General features: G+C 41.1%; 1 protein-coding gene across 10 annotated transcripts in view; it reads left to right on the forward strand.

Annotated features, from left to right (window-relative positions):
- The window catches only part of Prdm2 (PR/SET domain 2), a 118,272-nt gene that overhangs the window by 62,935 nt on the left and 34,355 nt on the right, over positions 1 to 20,982 (forward strand). For 7 of the 10 annotated variants that reach the window (XM_078025320.1, XM_078025314.1, XM_078025316.1 and 4 more), the window contains 2 exons: positions 10,264 to 10,374; positions 14,904 to 19,308. The exons of 1 other annotated variant lie outside the window; for it this stretch is intronic. In XM_078025320.1, the coding sequence (XP_077881446.1) occupies positions 10,264 to 10,374; positions 14,904 to 19,308 (4,516 nt within the window). Of the gene's footprint in view, positions 1 to 6,376; positions 6,429 to 10,263; positions 10,375 to 14,903; positions 19,309 to 19,531; positions 19,628 to 20,982 lie in introns of those variants that run through there. 2 more of the 10 variants (XM_078025317.1, XM_040287937.2) reach the window with 2 other exon arrangements.

The raw sequence follows: 20,982 nt of genomic DNA on the forward strand, positions 1-20,982 counted from the left end.
TTCTTTCTTTAAAGCTGCCTTTCTTTAATTTTTGCCCAAACCGGTACACCTCTGCTTATACAGGTTGGTGGAACAGAGGACTCTTGGAATTTGATATGTTGCATATACCTGGTCAGAAGCAAGCCCCTCTCATTATTTGTTTGTTATAAGGAGCTTAAAATTTTCTTATTTTTTTCTTACCTTTATATGGTTCATATCACTTATGAGTCTAGTGTTATAACCAGAGTTTACTCATCCAGACATTTTATTTGAATTTCGAATACATTTTCTTAGACATTATCAACCTTGAAAGTAATAACCATGTGGGAGCAGTTGCAGGGTATATGACAGAATTCTTCGCAGTCTTTCTGGATGTGAAATCATGAAGAAACCAATGTATAAAAGAACCAGTTTTCTTAAGGAGAAATTACTAATTAAGTTGACGATACCAGTTTTAGGGAAGCAAATGTGGTTATTACTTGTGTGGCATCTTGAGTGTTATAAGAAATTGAGGTTCTTTTTCATGGATCAGTCATAAAGGTGTACTTCTGTTGAAACACAAAAAAACACTTGCAAACTCACAACCTGGTTCTATGATAAGAGGCTCTTGAGTCCCCAACATTGTTTACCAAATTGTTTACTTATGTCCATTGGTGACTATCTGGAGAGAGGGGCCTCCAGTATTCCTGATTCTCAAAGGGTCCAAACTCTCCTTTCTAAAGATTAAAACCTACTAATGGCAACCCTAGTGTGTTTAATTTTTAAAATTAAGCAGGAACAATTGTTTAGAACAACAAAATCAATGGGTAAAGGACTTTAAGAATGAAATATACTCAAAACTTACACCATTAAAGCATCAGTAACCTATTGAGGGGGACATTAGTGAGTGATGGAATTCTTTGCTGTCTTCCTACTGTCCTCATTGGACATGTACATGTCCCTAATGGTATCTGGCCTTGATTCTATGTAAAGCAACACCAAGGCGCTAAGCAACTCATTGAGACCTTGTTTCTAAATAAAATACAAAAAAGGGCTGTGGATGTGGCTCAGTGGTTGAGTGCCCCTGAGTTCAGACCTCCGGTTCTCTGCGCCTCCACCCCCAAAGAAAAGAAAGAATAGGGAGCTTGGGTTAAAGTGGAATCATAAGCTGACATAAGTGAGCACAACCAAGGATGAGATATTGATATATTGTTGAGTAGTTTAGAAGAATTTTATTTTTAGGTAGAGATCTGTAAGAAAAAAAATTGAAATTTAATTTAAATGTAATTTATAATTGAAAAAAATTATGAGGATGTGTTTTAGCTCATTTTCCGCTTCTTAGATCTGAAAGACAGCCTGAGCAGTGTTGAGTCTATCAGAGTTCAGAATTCTGTTTTAGCTAGCATGCACATGAAGAATCTAGCAGTCTGAGATCTTTCCTTCTGGAGCGATGTGTGTTGTCCTTAGTTCTGATAGGGGCATAGCCACAGGGCATGGTGTGGCTGGATGGCAGTTGAGAGCTGCCATGGAGGGATCAGACCCGTCCACAGCACTGTTGCAGAGTCACAGTGGAAGGAAAGTGCCTCACTTCATGGTAGGTCCAAGCGATGAGGTGGTTAGTGTGCATAAATGTTCCTGTTTTCATAAACCTCTGCCAAAATGCAGCATCTTCAAATGCTTACTCTTGCATTTTAGGAGAAACAGAATGAAAGCTTGTCAACAATACTCTGTGCTTGTCACAGTTGATGACCAAGACCTGAGGCCCAGGTTAATACTCAATCTGCTTGTTTAGATATTTATTTAAATAGTGGTGGGCATAGTACTAGCCAAGGGTATTGAAACAACAAAAAGACACACAGCGTATCTGTTTGAAAGGATGAGGCCAATTAATGTTTGAAGTTCTGTGCTGCAGAGGCAGAAGAACAGGAGGTAGTCTGAGTGCCTAAGCAGTTGTGACTAGTTATCTGCTAAGAGCATTTTAAATTCCTTTTAAGACTTCATAACTGTGTTGTGGATTTGATTTGATGTTTTTGGAGATAGTGATTTTTTTTTTTTTTTTTTTTTTTAAACAGTTTTACTGGGTGTGCATAGGTAGGAGATAGAGAACAGAGAAGCACTTGAGCAAGTTCTTGTTGTTCAGCAGGCCCAGTGAAAAGTTTGAGGCCTGGTCCAAATTGTACTTTGATAAAATTGTACATGTTAATCTCAACCAGCAGGAATGTTTTCAATTATCTTTATTAATTTTGCTTTCATGGGCATTTCTTTCTCTCTTTTTTAAAAATAATTTATCCATTAATTTTTTTGCATGGTGTAACCAAATGTTCATCTTAGAAATACGGGTAGGGAGAAATATACCCTTTCCAATCATTACATCACTGGGAACCACCTGCCAGCTTCTTAGTATATCTCTTCTTGGTTCAGTTGGAGTTTACATCTGTGAATGATACACTGCAGCCTGGTGTTAGTAATGACTGTTGTTCCTTTGGACATTTTTATAAACAAATGTAAAGCATGAATTTTATTATTTTATCTCAAATTTTTATGTCTATAAACTTTTATTATTGAAAATATTTTTGAACTAAATTTTGTAGTTGATTCACCAGAATACTATTTTAAAATTTGTATATGCTTTGAGAAGAGAAAAGAAGGACTTTCCATTGAGAACCAATTCTAGAGGGTGTCTCCTCTGTATTGGGATCGTCAGGCACTTGTAATGCACACCTCTGCAGCAACTCCAACTCCTATTGATTTGGCAAAGGGGGACTGAGACTTGAATCCAGTCCTTAATTTTCCTTTCCTCTTCACTTTTCATATGTTAAGATCTGCGCCCCCCCCCAATAAAGGCTACTTTAAAAACCATGAGAAGAAACCTAGAAACTAATCTATAAAATAAAAAAGGTTAGCAGCTTGCTTAAGTTTCCAAGATAATTAATTAAATAGACTCTAAAATAATTTTGTTCATGCCCTGAGACTTGAAGTTCCAAAAAGTGTAAGGAAACAGTGATTTTTAAAATTTAAATTTGCCAATATTTATTTGAGGAGTTTTTCCTAGGATTTGGGTAGGATTTGGAAGGATCCAGTGAAAGCCACTATAAAAACCTTTTTAAGAAAAATCTGAAGTATGATATGATGTTGCTTTCTCCCATCAGCCTGGCTTTGGAGGAGAGAGGGGGCCTGTAGCCCTCACAGGGATGGCTCAGCGACACCCCCCTAGCAGAGAAAGCATTTCAGGAATTTATACTGCAATCTGCAGAATTGCAGAATCCAGAACTTTTCCATTGTTTCTGTTGGAAGCAATGCCTAGAATTCCATTTTAATACCATGTGCAACTTATAACCAGAGAGGTTTTGTTTTTATAATTTGCCTCCAAGATTACAGACATCTCTTGGTGAATTTAACTGTAAAGTTTATGCCAAAACAGCTTATTAGAATTTTTTGACTATCAGGGAAATTTCAAAATTATTTCCAGTGAAAAGAAAAATTATAGAAAATGTATAACACACTACTTTCATAAAAAAGCAACTGTCACAGTATCAAGTGCAAAGGACCCAAAAGGCCTGGCCCCAGGTGGCTCATTTTCCCACTGATGTCACCTTGGTTGCTTGTAGTGACCACTTCTGACCTTGTTGCCACATGTGATGCTGTTGGCCTTTATGGAAGCCCTGGTTGCTGTTATTCCTGGTCTCCAGGGTTCCTGATTCTCCTTGCACTGACTTTGGGTGACTTCCAGGGCACCCACAATAAAGTATTCATTTTGGATATTGAAAGGGATTGTTAACTCTTTAAACTTAGTCATATGTGTTTTCCTCCTTTTCTCCTCCTCTTTCCTCACACAAACTGCAGAATGTCAAACCATACCCAGTATAACACAAAGCTTCGGTCGTCTTAACTCCTGCCTTTCCTTTAGGGTCTCACACATAACATCATTTGGCTGTTCTTTATTGTGACAAATTTTGCCCTTATCCATTCATTCCTCTTCCTGACAACAGTGTATAGACGGTGTAGCTTTTTCCTTGTTTTAATCTTATAAACAAGTCTTTTAACTTTATGCCTTTCATGTTGCTTTTGGAACTTAAGCTTGTCTCTAGAGTAGATGGCAGTGTATGACTGACTGATGGCAGCCCACCACTGGTCTGCCCTTTAGGTTCTCAGAAATGTGAAAAGATGTGTGGTGAGCTTATCTACATTAAAGAATTTCTCACACTTGCCTGAATTGCAGGTGACATTGTTATGTCCTTTTTTTAATATATAATTTTTTTAGTTATAGTTGGACACAATACCTTTATTTTATTTGTTTTTATTTTTATGTGGTGCTGGGAATTGAACCCAGTGCCTCACTCGTACTAGGCAAGTGCTCTGCCACTGAGCCACAATCCCGGCCCCTTGTTATGTCCTTTTTAATAGTGAAATTAGAACCCAGAAAGCATTTCTAACAGAACTGCTGGGAGAGCTGGAGTGGTAGGTTTGAATGGGAATTGAAATCCCATTTTTGCTACTGACTTGGTGTGAGTTTGAAGCCATTCATGTAATGCAGTGAAGCTCAGAGGTGTGTGTGTGTGTGTGTGTGTGTGTGTGTGTGTGTTTGTTTGTTTCAGGAAGCTGACTGGGATCTCTGAGGGTCCTCTTGCTCCACAGTCTCCTAGTTCTTCTTCTCTCCCATCTTTTAATTAGCCAGTTTATCTCATTTTCCCATGTCTGCATGTTCCCCAAAGCTTCTGTCAACTTATTACCTCTCTGGTTATAAGTTGCACATGGTATTAAAACTTTAGCTTTGCATGTGTGTTGAAGCCTTTCTTTAACCTAATGTGAGATCATGGATGGCTCCAGCCTTCCCTTGCTGATGAGGGGCCCTCTCGTTTAGGGGCATGAGGAAGAGGAAGATTGTGCAGAAGTGGGAGGTTCTGGTGGGCAGTGTTAAAAGCCTGGGGAGAGGAATTGCAGTAGCAGAAGATCTACAGCACTGTCACATGTGAGGGAAAAACTGGGGGTGGGGGGAGTGAAGAAACACTGGATTTGTAATTATGAGGTCAGAGGTAACCATGGAAGTGATGTTCCTTTCTGTGGAAAGGACCAAAACTCAGTTGCAAAGAGGAAAGGTGGGAGTGCAATGGGGAGTGAAGAAACTGGAGGCAGTAGGCACAGCCCACCCTTGGGAGTAGTGGGTCCATGTTGATTCTGTTCAGGGCAGCCCGTGGTCCTGGATGATCTTTAATGCACAGTTGTGGAACCCTCACAGGCAGTCTCTGCTGATTTGAAATCAGCTACGTATCTGAGTATGACAGCGAGCTCCCCAGAAGATCAGGTGGACCTGGCTTCTCTGTTCTGATACCTAATTCTGATTTTGTTCTTCAGGATTAGAGTGTTTCCCAGTGCGGAGGCAGCACATATAGAGTTCCATAGAGTTCTAAATTTAATTTACTTAAATCACCAAATGCATGAGACTTTACTGTTGTGATGAATTTTTAATGTAACTTGAGCAATACTCTAAAATTTTGCATTCTCTTTGCTGCCTGACATTTTTAAGTGAAACATTCTCTAGAATATCCTGGTGTTTGTTTTACTATTAAAACCAAACCTAGGTGAAATTATTTACAAGCTGCTTTAGGCAATTTTGATTTTGCAACTTGCACCCCAGGCACCAGGAGTAATGTCATCCATTGTCTAAGAAAGTAGTCATTATGGCCTCCCATATGTCTCCGTGGTAGCTATTTCACTAGAAAATCCTGTTTCTTTATGTTACTTGAGGTGAATTGTGTTTGTTTAGATCTTGTTTCTATGCAGTTGACTTATTTATTTTTTGATTTCAGATAAAGCTGAAATGTAAAAATGCTGCTTTCTAATTTGATTGTTGTTCCTTTACTGTTAAATATAGTGGAAATCTTTATGCAACTTTTAATTTCTGTTACCAGTTGAAATAATGGATGTGTAAATGTTTCATAAAGAATAATAAGGTGTGCTCATTAAACCATTATTGCTGTTAAGAAATAACAGTAGGAAAAAGAGCACTTTTAGTGTTATTATCTTGGGTTTTAATTTTCACTCCAGAATTAATGCCATTGTGTCACCTTGTTTGGGACTTGGGGTCTTCTAGTGGAATTGGTCTTTAAGTGGTGCTGGCATCAGGTGGCATCACAGGCGTTGGTACAGGCTTGAGAATGAATACAGTGCACCATGGTCTTGGCCTCAGCAAACTAGACATAAGTACACAATTAGAGATTTTTTAAAATGTGAGACCCTTGATGCAATAGATATCTACTGTTTTCCTTCTGGAGTTTCACATACTGTTCTTAGTCTCTATGTGTTTATTTCCTTTCCTTCTGTACATAAAGTTTTGTTCTGTCCTTCATGCTATTCTTTGTGGTCATTTCCTTTCACTTTCTTTGTATTTCATTCCTGTATCTTTCTTGTCTAGACCAAGTGGAGCAGCCAACTGACAGTAGCGCCATGTAGGACCCTGCAGGAATCCAATGGTAAGTGCACTTGTGTACTTGCCAGGCGCCCTGCATTGCCTCTTAACTTGCAGGCAGAGGCTGACGAGCCTCCTTGCCCCTTTGTAAAAGTTCTGCTAGGTTGGTTTGTGTTTTCTTTTTTTGGTACTGGGGATTGAACTTGGGGGCACTTTACCACTGAGCCATATCCCCAGCCTCCTTTTGTATTTTATTTAGAGACGAGATCTCCCTGAGTTGCTTAGCACCTCGCTAAATTACAGAGGCTGGCTTTGAACTCAGGATCCTCTTGCTTCAGCTTTTTAAGCCTCTGGGATTACAGGCATGGGCCACCAGGCCTGACTATGTTTTCTTTTAATACATCTTATATGGATGACACATAGAATGAAAATCAAATATCAGGAAGGCATTTAACTGATTTGATGAAGTGTCACTGGCTCCTCCATCAGTGTTTGCCGTGTTTGATGTCGTGACTCCAGGCATGTGTAAATGTGAGCAGGACCCTTGGTTCTGACTTGTGTCCTGCCATAGAATTGCTTTGTGCCACTGTGTCCCCAGCCTTCAGTTGTTTCCTCAAGAGAGCAGATAGGATTGTTGGTTTTGATGGTCATCTCATCTCTGCTCCGAGACCGTAATTCAAAGTGTCTTGATTAACTGATTGTTCTGATTAAGACTGAAAAAATAGTATGTGTTGGATATCTCAGTTCCATGAATGAATGATAAAAGAGCCATGCTAGACACCTGTCTCTCATACTGAGTCTGTCATGTTCACCATATTACTCTGGTGGTAAATCTAATTGTTCTATTCCTTCATTTTTAGAATTGGTTTTCAGTGTTACTCAAGTACTTACCGTTATTTTTAATAAATATATAGACCACAGAGCCCCTATACTTTTAGTTACCCCACAACACAGAATATTGGTCTAGCCCAGTGACTCTTTCTGGGAAGATTTCCTTCCAAGGGGTATTTGACCATGTCTTGAGATTGGAGTTATCAAAACTAGAAGTGAGGGCACTGCTGGCATTTGGCATATGCTGCAAAATATCTTCCAGTGCATCTATAGCCCCCTAAGTCAGAGAATTATCTAACCCTAAATGTCATTCACATGTCAGTTGAAGATGCCTGGGAACCCTGCAGCCTTCTTGGCAGGGTGCCCTTGTGGATCCTCTGCACAACATACGGAAGATATACCTACCCCATGTAGTTTCTCTCCAAGATGGGTTGTTTCCACAGTCATGCCTTTTAAAGTGCTCATCTTGGTGGGAGGGGGTGGAGAGAAAAGGAACTTCCCACTGATGTTTGGGGAGTCCAAAAAGGGACATCTGACATTCAGTACCAGCTAGGCGTTATATTAATTAGGGAATAAAACTACAAATAGCACTTTATCTTTTAGGCGTTATGCCATTACATTTTGAGTACATCTTAATAGTAATATTAAAATTGTGCTTTGTTTTATAATAATGGGAAATCTAGAAATTTCACTTAATAGTCTGTATATGTTTTCTTATTAACTAGGTTTGTGTGGCACTTAAGATTGTAAAAAATTTCTGAATTGCCTCTGGAGGGGTTATTTTCGTGACAGATTTTCATCTGTTTTTCTGTTAAATTTCAGTGTAAGGTTTATGTGAAAAGGCCATGTTTAGACTACCTCTCTAATTAATTTTAAAACCTCATACAAAGTAAGTGGTCAGTAAGAAAAGGTCACATTCCCTGGCCTGCTTGGGGTACCTGATTTGGTACTGATGTCTTTTGATTCAGAGAAAATCGTCTCTGAATCTTAACTTTATAACGGAGTGTCTGAGGGCACTACGGGGCAGTGATGAAGCAGCTGTGGGTGTCCTCGGACATGAGCAGTAGCACTAGAGACTAGAGCAGTCAGTTTGTACTCATAGGCAGGGAACCATTTATATTTGCATGTGTGTGGGTGACGTGCACTTTGTTGGGTGTCAGTAATCTGATATAGACTGAGCATCACACATAGGAAGGGTCATGCTGGGGTAAGAAAATGAGAAAGAGAATCCAAATTCCTTTAAACTGGAGCCCTTAGATTAAGGCTAAGTGCTGTTAGATTGACAAAAGAAGAAAACCTCTTAAGAGCTTTCCCACATGGAAAAGTGCCTCTCTGATTGTGCCCCTTGGTTTATAATTCTTTACCTGGTAACATGAATTGGCCATCTGTACAAACTCACAACTTCTGTTTGTACCAGAATGTGGTTCCAATGGTATGTTTGTGTCCCATTTCCATCTTAATTGACATGGAACTTGAATGGATGAACAGGTTATCAGAAATGTATATAAGTGAACACTTACATAGTGTAGGTGCAAAAAATATATATATCATTTTTTGCGGGATGAAGAATTAGGTCCTTAAAATGATATTTTAGAATTTACTTATTAAGCACCTGGGGTTGTGGCTCTGTGCTCTCACTTGCCTAGCATATGTGAGACACTGGGTTCAATCCTCAGCACCACACACACACACACAAAAATATAGGTATTATGTTCATCTACAATTAAAAAATATTTTAAAAATTAAAAAGAATTTACTTGTTAAAACTAACGAGCTAAATGACTTATTAAGTACTCCCCCTCCCTTTCTTTGTTACATCTCTTAAATTTTTATAAAAATCTGGTGGTGCTTTTAAGGTTTAGTACTTATTGTGTTAAATTTGTTCTCTACTTTTAATCTCAATGATTTTTTTCAGTGATGCTCTTTTGTGTCTCTGACCCCACTTTTATCTGTTGTCTACATTTTAGCTAATTATGCTCCTCTGTAGTGATTCTCTGTAATGGAGAATATCATTTTCCATGTGTTCCAGAAGCTGTGAGTGTTTCATCATTTGTCATTTTACTAATGAGGTGTGATAATAGTGGCAGGGTAGCTGAAGGGTTGTTTGGGGTCAATCTGGGGAGATCAGTGCAGAAAGGGAAGGAAGTATCCAGAGAAGAAGAGTGGGAGCCTGTCTTAATTGAAGACTGAGAAACACCAGTTACCATGAAAAAGAAATTTGGAAACTAAAATTGGAACAATTACAGTTAGCAGTTTTGATCTAATCCTGAAAAAATGGAGCTTGTAAATCAATAGTCACTTGGTAGTCCTTTCTGTCCAGTCATATGTCCACTGAGCACATTTAGGACTTGAGTTCATTGTTCTAGCTTCTCGAAGAGATGTTGCATTTTAATCTTACCTGCTAAACTGTGGGATCACTTGGAATGCAATTAGTATTTCTTGAATTTCCTTCCCTGCGTCTAGTGAAATATTGAACTGCGCTGGACTTAGAGTTGAATTCCTCAGGGCCCTCTAAGGGCTGTGCCGGCTAACAGTGAATTATTCATAATTATTCCTCATTTGATTTTTGAGCCAATTATGGCATAAGCATGTGTATCTCTTCCAATTCAGTGGAATCTCTGCTTCCATTTTTCTTTGACAGTTATGAATCGTATCTTAACCAGAAGGGCTCCAAATTATACTATATTGTTTTTCTCTAATAGGCTTCTTACAGATAACTGCCAGTTCTTATTATTTGTGTGGTATTAAAACTCATTGTTATTGTTTGACATCAATAATGTTCACTTTTTGAGGATATATTATCTTTTAATTTGATAGCTGTCGTTATAGCTATGAGAGAAATAACAACCAAGACCTAAAAATAAATAAACAAATAAAGGACCTATGGGTTTTGTTTTTTTTTTCCCCCCCTCTGATATGACTTTAAAAAATGTTTATATTCATCATTTCTTTCTTTAGGAATAAAAAGTGTTTATTGCCAAGAAATACAGTTGCTATGATCGGGTTAATAATGGTTTTCTCTGAAACTCCAGAATGATAATGAATAGTGAATAAATATTGTGTTGCAGGGAAGAAAAAATCCCAAGAAAATAGAAACAAGGGAAACAAAAGCCAGGACATAGCACCGAAGACAAGTGAGCCAGATTCCACCTCTGCAAATATGAGAGATTCTGTGGAAGGTAAGCTGTGACATTGGACTTGTCTGATTTGGGTATGTATTACCAGTTAACTCTGTGACTCCATGTTTTGCCCTGCTGGGACTCATCCAACAGCTATGAAGGTATTTAGCAAAAAAGCTACCTAAATTTAATATGTCAAACAGAACTTTCTACTGGGGTTCAATCCATAGTACCTATCAGTAAATAAACAAACAAATAAAATGAAACATACTATGTGATTGCATTGATAATGAATATAAAGTTAAAAGTCATCAAATAAAATCTATGGAGATAGGAGCCAGACTGGCAGGATACAGGAAGGCTTCTGGGATTGTAACAATGTTCCACTGTTGATCTTTGCAGTGCTTGTATGGGGTATCATTATGTTGCAAAAATTTTATCTTGATATGCACTTGATGGTTTATCCACTTTAATTTATGGATGTTTTATACTTCTAATTGATTTAACAATTTCATTGATCAGTAATTTAAATGATTGATATTCTTGATCTTTCATAATGTTAGAGGACAAGTCGCCCTGGGCTCATGCAGTTGAACTACTGTATTGGGACTATTGATGTAGAAATGAAGGGGGGCGGCTAAATTTGCAATGGGCAAATATACACAGAGACTGGAGCTTGCTTAAGAGTTGTTCATTAAGACAACAGAAACTTCAAAATACAAATTTCAGAATACAGGCTTGTGACTCTTTCAAGAAACATTTGTAGAGAAAACAACTCAATAAAATATTTTGATTGCCTTTTGTAGCCATTTTATCAGCACTGTTTGTGATGATGGTATTCATAAAGAATTGCAATCTTCTGTGCCCTTATATGAAGCAAGAATAGATGAGTTCATTGGGACTTAAGTGCAGTGACCCCAAGGTGGCCTGGGGAATCAGGTGAGAGGGGGTCAGTTTGATTTTAAGACAAAAAGAATTGATGGGGGATCAGAGATCTTCCCATTTCTATACCAGAATCTTTCTTTGTGCATACTTCAGAAATAAATATCTACTCTTTGGGAGGAGGCGGGGAGAGGGGATAGATGAAACAAGTTCATTTCTCAGAGCCTTGTAAAACTAAGTTCTCTCTCCCAATAGCAGATTTGCTTAAACATTTATTTGAACAACACAGAAATTTCTAAAGGACTTCTCATACCTGTGTAGCATGTTAAAATTTTTAAAACGTGTTTAAAATGTGGCAAACATTTTTTTAAAAATTCAGGAGTCCCCTCCTGCAGTAATTCAGGACAGTTATTTTTCCTCATTATCATTTCTCTTAAAATGATTTCCTAAGTTCATTATTCCTAGGAAATAACAAAAGGGCTAAGACCAGATAATTGAACTAGTATTCATATTTGCATTTGAAGAGCTTGCAGCACTTGGCCTTTTCTTTCTTTTTTTTTTTTTTTTTTTTGGACTTTTTATTTGTTCTTTTTAGTTATACATGACAATAGAATGTGTTTTGACATACATACATGGAGAATTAGTTACCATTTTTGTGGTTGAATCTGATGTGGAGTTATACCAGTCATGTATTCATAAATAAACATAAAATGTTGTGTTCGATTCATTCTACTATCTTTCCCATTCTCCCCCCCCCCGCCCCCGCCATTCCCTCTGTCCAATCCAGTGAGCCTCCACTCCTTCCCCCACCCCGTATTGTGAGTTAGGATCCTTATATCAGAACATTCAGCCTTTGATTTGGGGGGGATTGGCTTATTTCACTTATCATGATAGTCTCTTGCTCCATCCTTTACCTGCAAATGTCATAATTTTACTGTCTTTAAGGCTCAGTAATATTCTATTGTGTATATATACCACATTTTCTTTCTTTATTCATGTGTTGAAGGGAACCTAGGTTTGTTCCATAGCTTAGTTATTGTGAATTGAGCTGCTATAAACATTGATGTGGCCATGTTGTTCTAATATGCTGACTTTAAATCTTTTGGGTATATGCCGAGGAGTGGGATAACTGAGTCAAATGGGAGTTCCATTCCAAGTTTTCTGAGGAATCTCCATGCAGATGGCCTTTCAACCCTTCCTTCTCCCCATTTTCCAGGATAGTCTCCTGTCTATCAATAGCCTCTTGTATCTGGACAGTTGGGCCACTCTTCTGCTTCTCCTTAACCCATTGCAGCTGAATCTCCCAAGTGATACTTAATTGCCTTAAAATAACACTGTTGGCTACTCTGTATCCCCCATAAGTCCACACTTGGCTTATAGTGTCCTACATGCTTTTGATTCTTCCCTGCTGGAGTGCCCTCTTTTGAGTCTTAGGCCCTTCAGTTTGGGCCTGCTTAGTGCTTCCTCTAAGAAGCCTTCCCTGATTAGCCCAGCTGAAATAGCCACTCCTCCATGTGCTTCCATAGCGCACATACTTCTATAATCAAGCACAACCATTAATTTATTATATAGTTGCCTCTGCTCCTGGTGTGTAGCTCCTTTTAAAGTGAAATTTTTACTTTACTCTAAAAATGAATTATCCACTTTAATATATGTTAAAGATAAGGTTAAGTCTTTTGATGGTATTGTTTACCTAGTGCTGTGTCCACTGCGTGCTCAGTGAACGAACTGTCAGGAAAAGTGAGTTCACTTGGCTTGCAGAAGTCATCGTAGCTGTGCCTCCTCTATAGGTGTAGCTGGTGATACTCCAGGGCAGCTTGTGTTGTGGACTGTCCTCACCAGCATTCACCCTGCAGTGATAGCTCCCTTCTTGAATGATCCTCTGTTGTCCCTTTGTTTCCTTTCAACCACTAAACTGTTTCTTTTTCTTTACAGAGAATCCTGAAGGAGGTGCTTACAGTTTCTTCATCTCTCCTTCCTCTTCCATTTTCTTTTCTTTTTCTTTTTTTAAAATTTTTAATTGTAGATGTACACAATATATTTTATTTATTTACTTTTACGTGGTACTGAGGATCAAACTCAGTGCCTTACATACTTGCTAAGCAAGCGCTCTACCACTGAACTGCAGCCCCAGCCCTCCTCCTTCGTTTTCTTATGAATTCCATTAAGCATTTGTTCTGCTACAGCTGTTGTTCCTGTCAGCAGCCCTCCAGCTTGGTACATGCAATGTCCTGTTTCTAGTCCTTATCTTGCTCAGCCCATCAGCTGATCATTATCTCCTTGACCTAAGGGTCATACTCTGGATTCTCCAGATGTCAACTGGCCACCCTCTCAGTACTGGAGTCACCTGGGACACAATTCTCTTCTTGCTTCTGTCTGCATCTACTTCCTAGGTGACTTTGTCCAGTCTGTTACTCTTAATTTTACCCTGAGGACTTGGACATTCCTAGACTCAGCCTCTTTGTTGAACTTAAGATTTATGGAAAACTGTCTTTTTAATATCTTCAGTGGGACATCTACCTTGGTACCTTAAACTTAAGCACACCCAGAGTAAGCACTTGCCCCCTGTGCCCTAGTGTGCGTACATCTGCAGACCAGACCTGCTTCCCCTCAGTTTTCTGCAGTTCAGTGAACAGGACTGTTAGTTTCCTGCCACTCTCCTTGGCTCCTTTCTCACGGTAGCCAGCCAACAAGCACATTTGGTCAGCTTTGTTTCCACGGTACCTCAGAGCCTGAACACTTCCTCCCACCTTCCCTCACCTTACTGCCTCTGTGCAGGATGGCCTTCCTGACTTCCTTTAGCATGATCTTGACTTTGAGGTTACAAGTTACTTTTTCTCCCATCTGGAGGGTGTTTTCCCCTAAATATCTTCATGGCTTACTTTCTTTAGGTCTCTGTCCATCCATACCTTACTAGCAAGTAACTGTCTCCCCTCCCATCTACCCCAGGTTGAGCTTTGTTTCCTTCAGTGATGTACTCTGGATTTAATAATTTAAACAGGTTTACAAGAGGTGACCTGCAGCCTTTCTTGGACTTGAAAAACTTCTGACATGGTTCTGGAAGGTGTTCTACTTTCTAAATATGTAGTTTTGTCAGAGGAGAGAGCGGATCATCCGTTTGACACACTATCAAGAATCTAATTGAGTAATGTGTTTAGCAGTTTTCTTGTTTCAGTTTGTAATCATAAGAAATTGGAATTTATAATTTCTAAAAATTAATCTGGGCAATCCCAGCATAATTATAAGCACTGTAGTTTTTGTAAACAGACATATACATGTAACTAAACGCAGAAAAGTAAACACAGTGTGGACATTCTTACTAGTTAGGTGCCCAGACAATATCACTTGGCATAAAGCACAGACTCTGTGAATGAATGAAATGGACTCCTATCTTTAAAAAATATTTTTAGTTGTAGATGGTCACAGTACCTTTATTTTTTTTTTTTTTTAAATATGATACTGAGGATCAAACCCAATTCCTCATGCATGCAAGGCAAGTGCTCTACCACTGAGCTACAACCCCAGCCCTGGACTCATATCTTAATCTGTCTTTACAAATGAAATACATAAACTGGAAGTTAATTTATTGTTAATCATACTTCTTTCCCTTACACATTAGGTGATAAGAGAAATGAATCATAGCAGTGGATTGAAGAGTGGCTAGTTTTGCCTTCACCTCTGTGCTTCTGCTTCTGTGCACTTTTCAGGTCCCAAAGAAGAAGAAGAGAGGCGTCCAGCTGCAGCCCCTGAGCAGCCAGCCCTTCTCCAGGAGGGGGTCATCCAGGATGCACCACCAGAACTGCCGATCTCCCCTGCTGCCCAAGAACCACAGCCAGAGCCAGATGGAAAACAAGAAGCCACAGATTGTGAGGTGAATGATCTGGATGAAGAAGAGGAGGATGAGGAGGAAGAAGATGACGACGATGATTTGGAGGAAGATGGGGAGGAAGAAGGCGACATGCCAAACGAAAGCTCTGTGAAAGAGCCTGAGATCCGGTGTGATGAGAAGCCAGAGGATTTATTAGAAGAACCAAAAAGCATTTCAGAAGAAACTCCTGAAGACTCTCCAGAAGGGACACCTGTTGTCCAGATCCCCAAAACTAAAGAGGAGGCCAACGGTGAGGCGTTTGAAGCGTTTATGTTTCCATGTCAGCACTGTGAAAGGAAGTTCACCACCAAGCAGGGCCTTGAACGTCACATGCACATCCACATGTCTACAGTCAACCATGCTTTCAAGTGCAAGTACTGTGGGAAAGCCTTTGGCACACAGATCAACAGGAGGCGACACGAGCGTCGCCATGAAGCAGGGTTAAAGCGAAAACCCAGCCTGACACTACAGCCATCAGAGGACCTGCCTGATGGCAAAGTTTGTGGAGAGAATGTCACTCCTAAAGATGAATTGAATCCTTCCCATCTTGGGCAAGACTGTCTGATTCTAAACTCGGAAAAAGCTTCCCAAGAAACGGTAAATTCTTCGGTTGTAGAAGAGAATGGGGAAGTTAAAGAACTTCATCCCTGCAAATATTGTAAAAAGGTTTTCGGAACTCATACCAATATGAGACGGCATCAGCGCAGAGTTCATGAACGCCATCTGATTCCCAAAGGCGTGCGCCGAAAAGGGGGCCTCCTTGAGGAGCCACAGCCACCAGCCGAGCAGGCCCCACCTGCCCAGAATGTCTATGTACCAAGCACAGAGCCAGAGGAGGAAGGGGAAGCAGATGATGTGTACATCATGGACATTTCTAGTAACATCTCTGAAAACTTAAATTACTACATTGACGGTAAAATTCAAACTAACAATAGCACTAGCAACTGTGATGTGATTGAGATGGAATCTAGTTCGGCAGACTTGTATGGCATAAACTGTCTGCTCACTCCAGTTACAGTGGAAATTACTCAAAGTATAAAGACCACACAGGTCACTGTAACAGATGAACTTCCTAAAGAGCCGTCCAGCAGCACAAACTCTGAGTCCAAGAAACGAAGGACTGCTAGTCCGCCTGTGCTCCCCAAAATTAAAGCTGAAACAGACTCTGACCCCGCGGCACCCTCCTGTTCCTTAAGTCTGCCTCTTAGTGTGTCAACAACCGAGGCGGTGTCTTTCCATAAAGAGAAGAGTGTTTATTTGTCGTCAAAGCTCAAACAGCTTCTTCAAACCCAAGACAAGCTAACTCCTCCTGCAGAAATCCCTAAGTTAGGTCCCGTATGTGTCTCCGCTCCTGCATCCATGTTACCCGTGACCTCTAGTAGGTTTAAGAGAAGGACCAGCTCTCCACCCAGTTCTCCACAGCATAGCCCTGCCCTTCGGGACTTTGGGAAACCAAGTGATGGAAAAGCAGCGTGGACAGATGCGGTCCTGACTTCGAAGAAACCCAAATTAGAAAGTCGTAGTGACTCACCAGCGTGGAGTTTGTCTGGGAGAGATGAGAGAGAAACTGGGAGCCCTCCTTGCTTCGATGAATACAAAATATCGAAAGAGTGGGCATCTGGTCCTACTTTCAGCAATGTGTGCAACCAGCAGCCACTGGATTTATCCAGCGGTGTCAAACAGAAGGCTGAGGGTACAGGCAAGGCCTCTGTCCAGTGGGAATCTGTACTGGACCTCAGTGTGCACAGAAAGCCTGGTAGCGACTCTGAAGGCAAGGAGTTGAAAGAGAACCATTCAGTGCAGCCTTCCTGTGGTGCTGTGAAGAAGAAGAAGCCGACCACCTGCATGCTCCAGAAGGTTCTTCTCAATGAGTATAATGGCATTGATTTACCCACAGAAAATACTCCTGATGTGACCAGGAGCCCAAGCCCTTGTAAATCTTTAGATGCCCAGCCAGATCCTGACCTTGTTCCTGACTCTGGTTTCTCTGCCCCTGCCATCGAATCATCTGCTGAAGTTTGTCCTTCGTCACCTCCCCTACAAACATCTTCCTCATCTTCTGGTCAGCTGCCTCCTCTCTTGATCCCCACAGATCCCTCTTCCCCTCCACCCTGCCCTCCTGTGTTAACTGTTGCCACTCCGCCCCCTCCCCTCCTTCCAACTGTCCCTCTTCCCGCCCCTTCTTCCAGTGCATCTCCTCACCCATGTCCCTCTCCACTCTCGAATGCCACTGCCCAGTCTCCTCTTCCAATTCTGTCCCCAACAGTGTCCCCCTCACCCTCTCCCATTCCTCCTGTGGAGCAGCTCATGTCTGCTGCTTCACCTGGTCCTCCAACACTTTCTTCCTCCTCCTCTTCATCATCCTCCTCGTCCTCCTCCTCGTCCTCCTCTTCATTCTCCTCTTCATCTTCCTCCTCATCCCCTTCACCACCCCCTCTCTCAGCAGTGTCATCTGTTATTTCCTCCGGAGATAATCTGGAGGCTTCTCTCCCCACAATGACTTTCAAACAGGAGGAATTAGAGAACGAAGATCTGAAAGCCAGGGAAGAGCCCCAGTCTGCAGTTGAACAGGATGCTGTTCAGGAAACATTCAGCAAAAACTTCATTTGTAATGTCTGTGAATCACCATTTCTTTCCATTAAAGATCTAACCAAACATTTATCTATTCATGCTGAAGAATGGCCCTTCAAATGTGAATTTTGTGTGCAGCTTTTTAAGGATAAAACAGATTTGTCAGAGCATCGCTTTTTGCTTCATGGAGTTGGGAATATCTTTGTGTGTTCTGTTTGTAAAAAAGAGTTTGCTTTCTTGTGCAATTTGCAGCAACACCAGCGAGATCTTCACCCAGATGAGGTGTGCACACACCATGAGTTTGAAAGTGGGACACTGAGGCCCCAGAACTTCACGGATCCCAGCAAGGCCCACATGGAGCATATGCAGGGCTTGCCAGAAGGCCCTTTGGAAACTTCCAAAGAGGAGGAGGAGGAGGAGTTAAATGATTCCTCTGAAGAGCTTTATACCACCATAAAAATAATGGCTTCTGGAATAAAGACAAAAGATCCAGATGTTCGATTGGGTCTCAATCAGCATTACCCAAGCTTTAAACCACCTCCATTCCAGTACCATCACCGCAACCCCATGGGTATTGGTGTGACGGCCACAAATTTCACCACCCACAATATTCCACAGACTTTTACCACTGCCATTCGCTGCACAAAATGTGGAAAAGGTGTTGACAACATGCCTGAGTTACACAAACATATCTTGGCATGTGCTTCTGCAAGCGACAAGAAGAGGTATACTCCAAAGAAAAATCCAGTACCATTGAAACAAACTGTGCAGCCCAAAAATGGAGTGGTCGTCTTAGACAACTCTGGAAAAAATGCCTTCCGGCGAATGGGACAGCCCAAAAGACTGAGCTTCAGTGTTGAGCTCAGCAAAATGTCACCGAATAAGCTCAAATTAAATGCATTGAAGAAGAAAAACCAACTTGTACAGAAAGCAATCCTTCAAAAAAACAAATCTGCAAAACAGAAGGCTGACTTGAGGAGCTCCTCGGAGTCGTCCTCCCACATCTGCCCCTACTGCAGCCGAGAGTTCACTTACATTGGGAGCCTGAACAAGCACGCGGCATTCAGTTGCCCCAAGAAACCCCTCTCTCCTTCCAAAAAAAAAGTTTCTCATTCATCCAAGAAAGGTGGACACTCATCACCTGCAAGTAGTGACAGACACGCCAGCAGTAGTCACCGCAGACGGACAGCGGATGCTGAGATTAAGCTGCAGAGCACGCAGGCACCCCTGGGCAAGACCCGGGCCCGCAGCTCAGGCCCCACCCAGTCTCCACTGCCCTCCTCATCCTTCCGGTCCAGGCAGAATGTCAAATTCACAGCTTCAGTCAAGTCCAAAAAACCAAGCTCCTCCTCTTTAAGGAACTCTAGCCCTATAAGAATGGCCAAAATCACTCACGTGGAGGGGAAAAAACCCAAAGCTGTGGCCAAGAATCATTCTGCTCAGCTCTCGGGTAAAACCTCCCGGAGCCTGCACGTGAGAGTACAAAAAAGCAAAGCTGTTTTACAAAGCAAGTCTACTTTGGCAAGTAAGAAAAGAACAGACCGGTTCAATGTAAAATCTAGAGAACGGAGTGGGGGGCCGATCACCCGAAGCCTTCAACTGGCAGCTGCCGCCGACCTGAGTGAAGGCAGAAGAGAGGACGGCAGTGCCAGGTCGGAGCTGAAGGACTTCAGGTAAGCTCAGCCGGGAAGGTGAGGACTGCAGAAGAGTAGACTCGCCCAGGGGGGGGTTTGTTTTCTTTTCCTGTAGAATTTTGAGCTGAGCATTCAGAAGAAGTAGCAGTTGAATAAGTTGTAGGCCTAAAGGGCCACTGCTCAGGCCACTGTTCAGGCCACCATAGAGATGAATAATTAGATTTTCTTTCAGACTCACAAAGTGGTGCCATTTCTTTAATAGGGCCAGGTATGAATTGAATTTGAAACCACGGAGAAGCTCTCAAAAAGTTCCCTATGTGAAAAGATGAAGTTCTGTCAAACTTCCTTCATGTCTTGGGTAATATCTCAGCATCGCTTTATTATTCCCTGATCATAGATCATTTGTAGGTTAAGGTGGATCATGATTTCATTCGCAAACCACCTTGCAACCTTGCTCAGAAGTTCTGTGATGTAAGCATTAGTAACTTGGTCGGCTTTTATTATTCATGCTTTCTTTTACTGCCAGTGTTTGAATTTTAAGAACTTAACATGGTGGACAAAACAACAAAGCACCATGCTTCTTTAAAATGCCTTGTGCTCCCTCCTCACCATCCCCCACTTTCAGCCCTAAGGTGGTAAACAAGCCAGGTTCCAAAGGGGAAGAAGAACTAGAGTGGGTGCTTGGAGCTTCAGGGAGGCAGGACCTTGAGGTTCTTTCAGGCATGTGTGGTGCCCTGGTAAGTCAGCTTCATTGGTCAGTGCCCTTTGCTCCAATAGTCTTTCATCTTGGATTTGTAGTGGCGTGTGTGCTTACTCCACGTCCTCCATACCTCCATATGGTAATCCCTATTCTCAGTTGACAGATGGAGAGAGAGGGCTATGTAGTTAATTTTGTTACATTGACTTCTCAGATTTTCTGAGTCACTTAACCTGAGCTGATGTGCATTCTCAGAATTCCTGCTGTTTCACAAACAATACCTACAGGTCAGCTTCATGTGAGGTCATTATCATCAGCTGGCATCTCTGCAAATACTTTGTAGCCTTGTCTTTAAATTTAGAGTATGGAGCAGCCTGACCCAACTCTGAGCTTTCATGGCTGTAATTTTTAGTGTCTGGAGATTCTTTGGTGTTTAAACAAATAAAGGGTAATTGTGGAGTGATTGCTGTTCTGGAGAGATCATGAGGAAACAAAGGGGCTGTTGTCACTGCTTAGTTGATCAGATAGGATTCTTGGTGCCTGTGTGCCTAAATCATGGCTAAATAAAGATGTAGGGAGGTCAGTAGCCCTGAATGATTTGAATGATTTACTGTAGGATTAAGGGATCAAATTTTTCAAAAGCTACTTTATAAAAGTATTAAATGTTCAGTTGCTGTAGATGTGATTAACATGTGGTCTCTGGCGATGGTATCGTGGAGGTTGACCCTGGTGAGGATAAGCCCTGTCAGTCCTCAGAGCTGCCTCCCTCTGGCAGTGTAACTGCATACCTGGGTGTGCTCAGTGTGTTCTGACAATCTCATACCAACAGGGCATAGTCAGAATGAGTCCTTTTTAAGTTGCTGAATATGACACCATTCGTCACAGATTTTACTAAAGAAATACTTTCCAGGTGGTTAGAAGATAATGTATCCTTTTTGTCTCTTGATATTATCTAAAAGAATCACTTTGTACTGGGTCTCATTTATACAGTTCAGGAATAAGATTGAGGTGAAAAA

This window comes from Ictidomys tridecemlineatus, chromosome 11, assembly GCF_052094955.1.
Source record: "Ictidomys tridecemlineatus isolate mIctTri1 chromosome 11, mIctTri1.hap1, whole genome shotgun sequence".
Classification (NCBI taxonomy): domain Eukaryota; kingdom Metazoa; phylum Chordata; class Mammalia; order Rodentia; family Sciuridae; genus Ictidomys; species Ictidomys tridecemlineatus.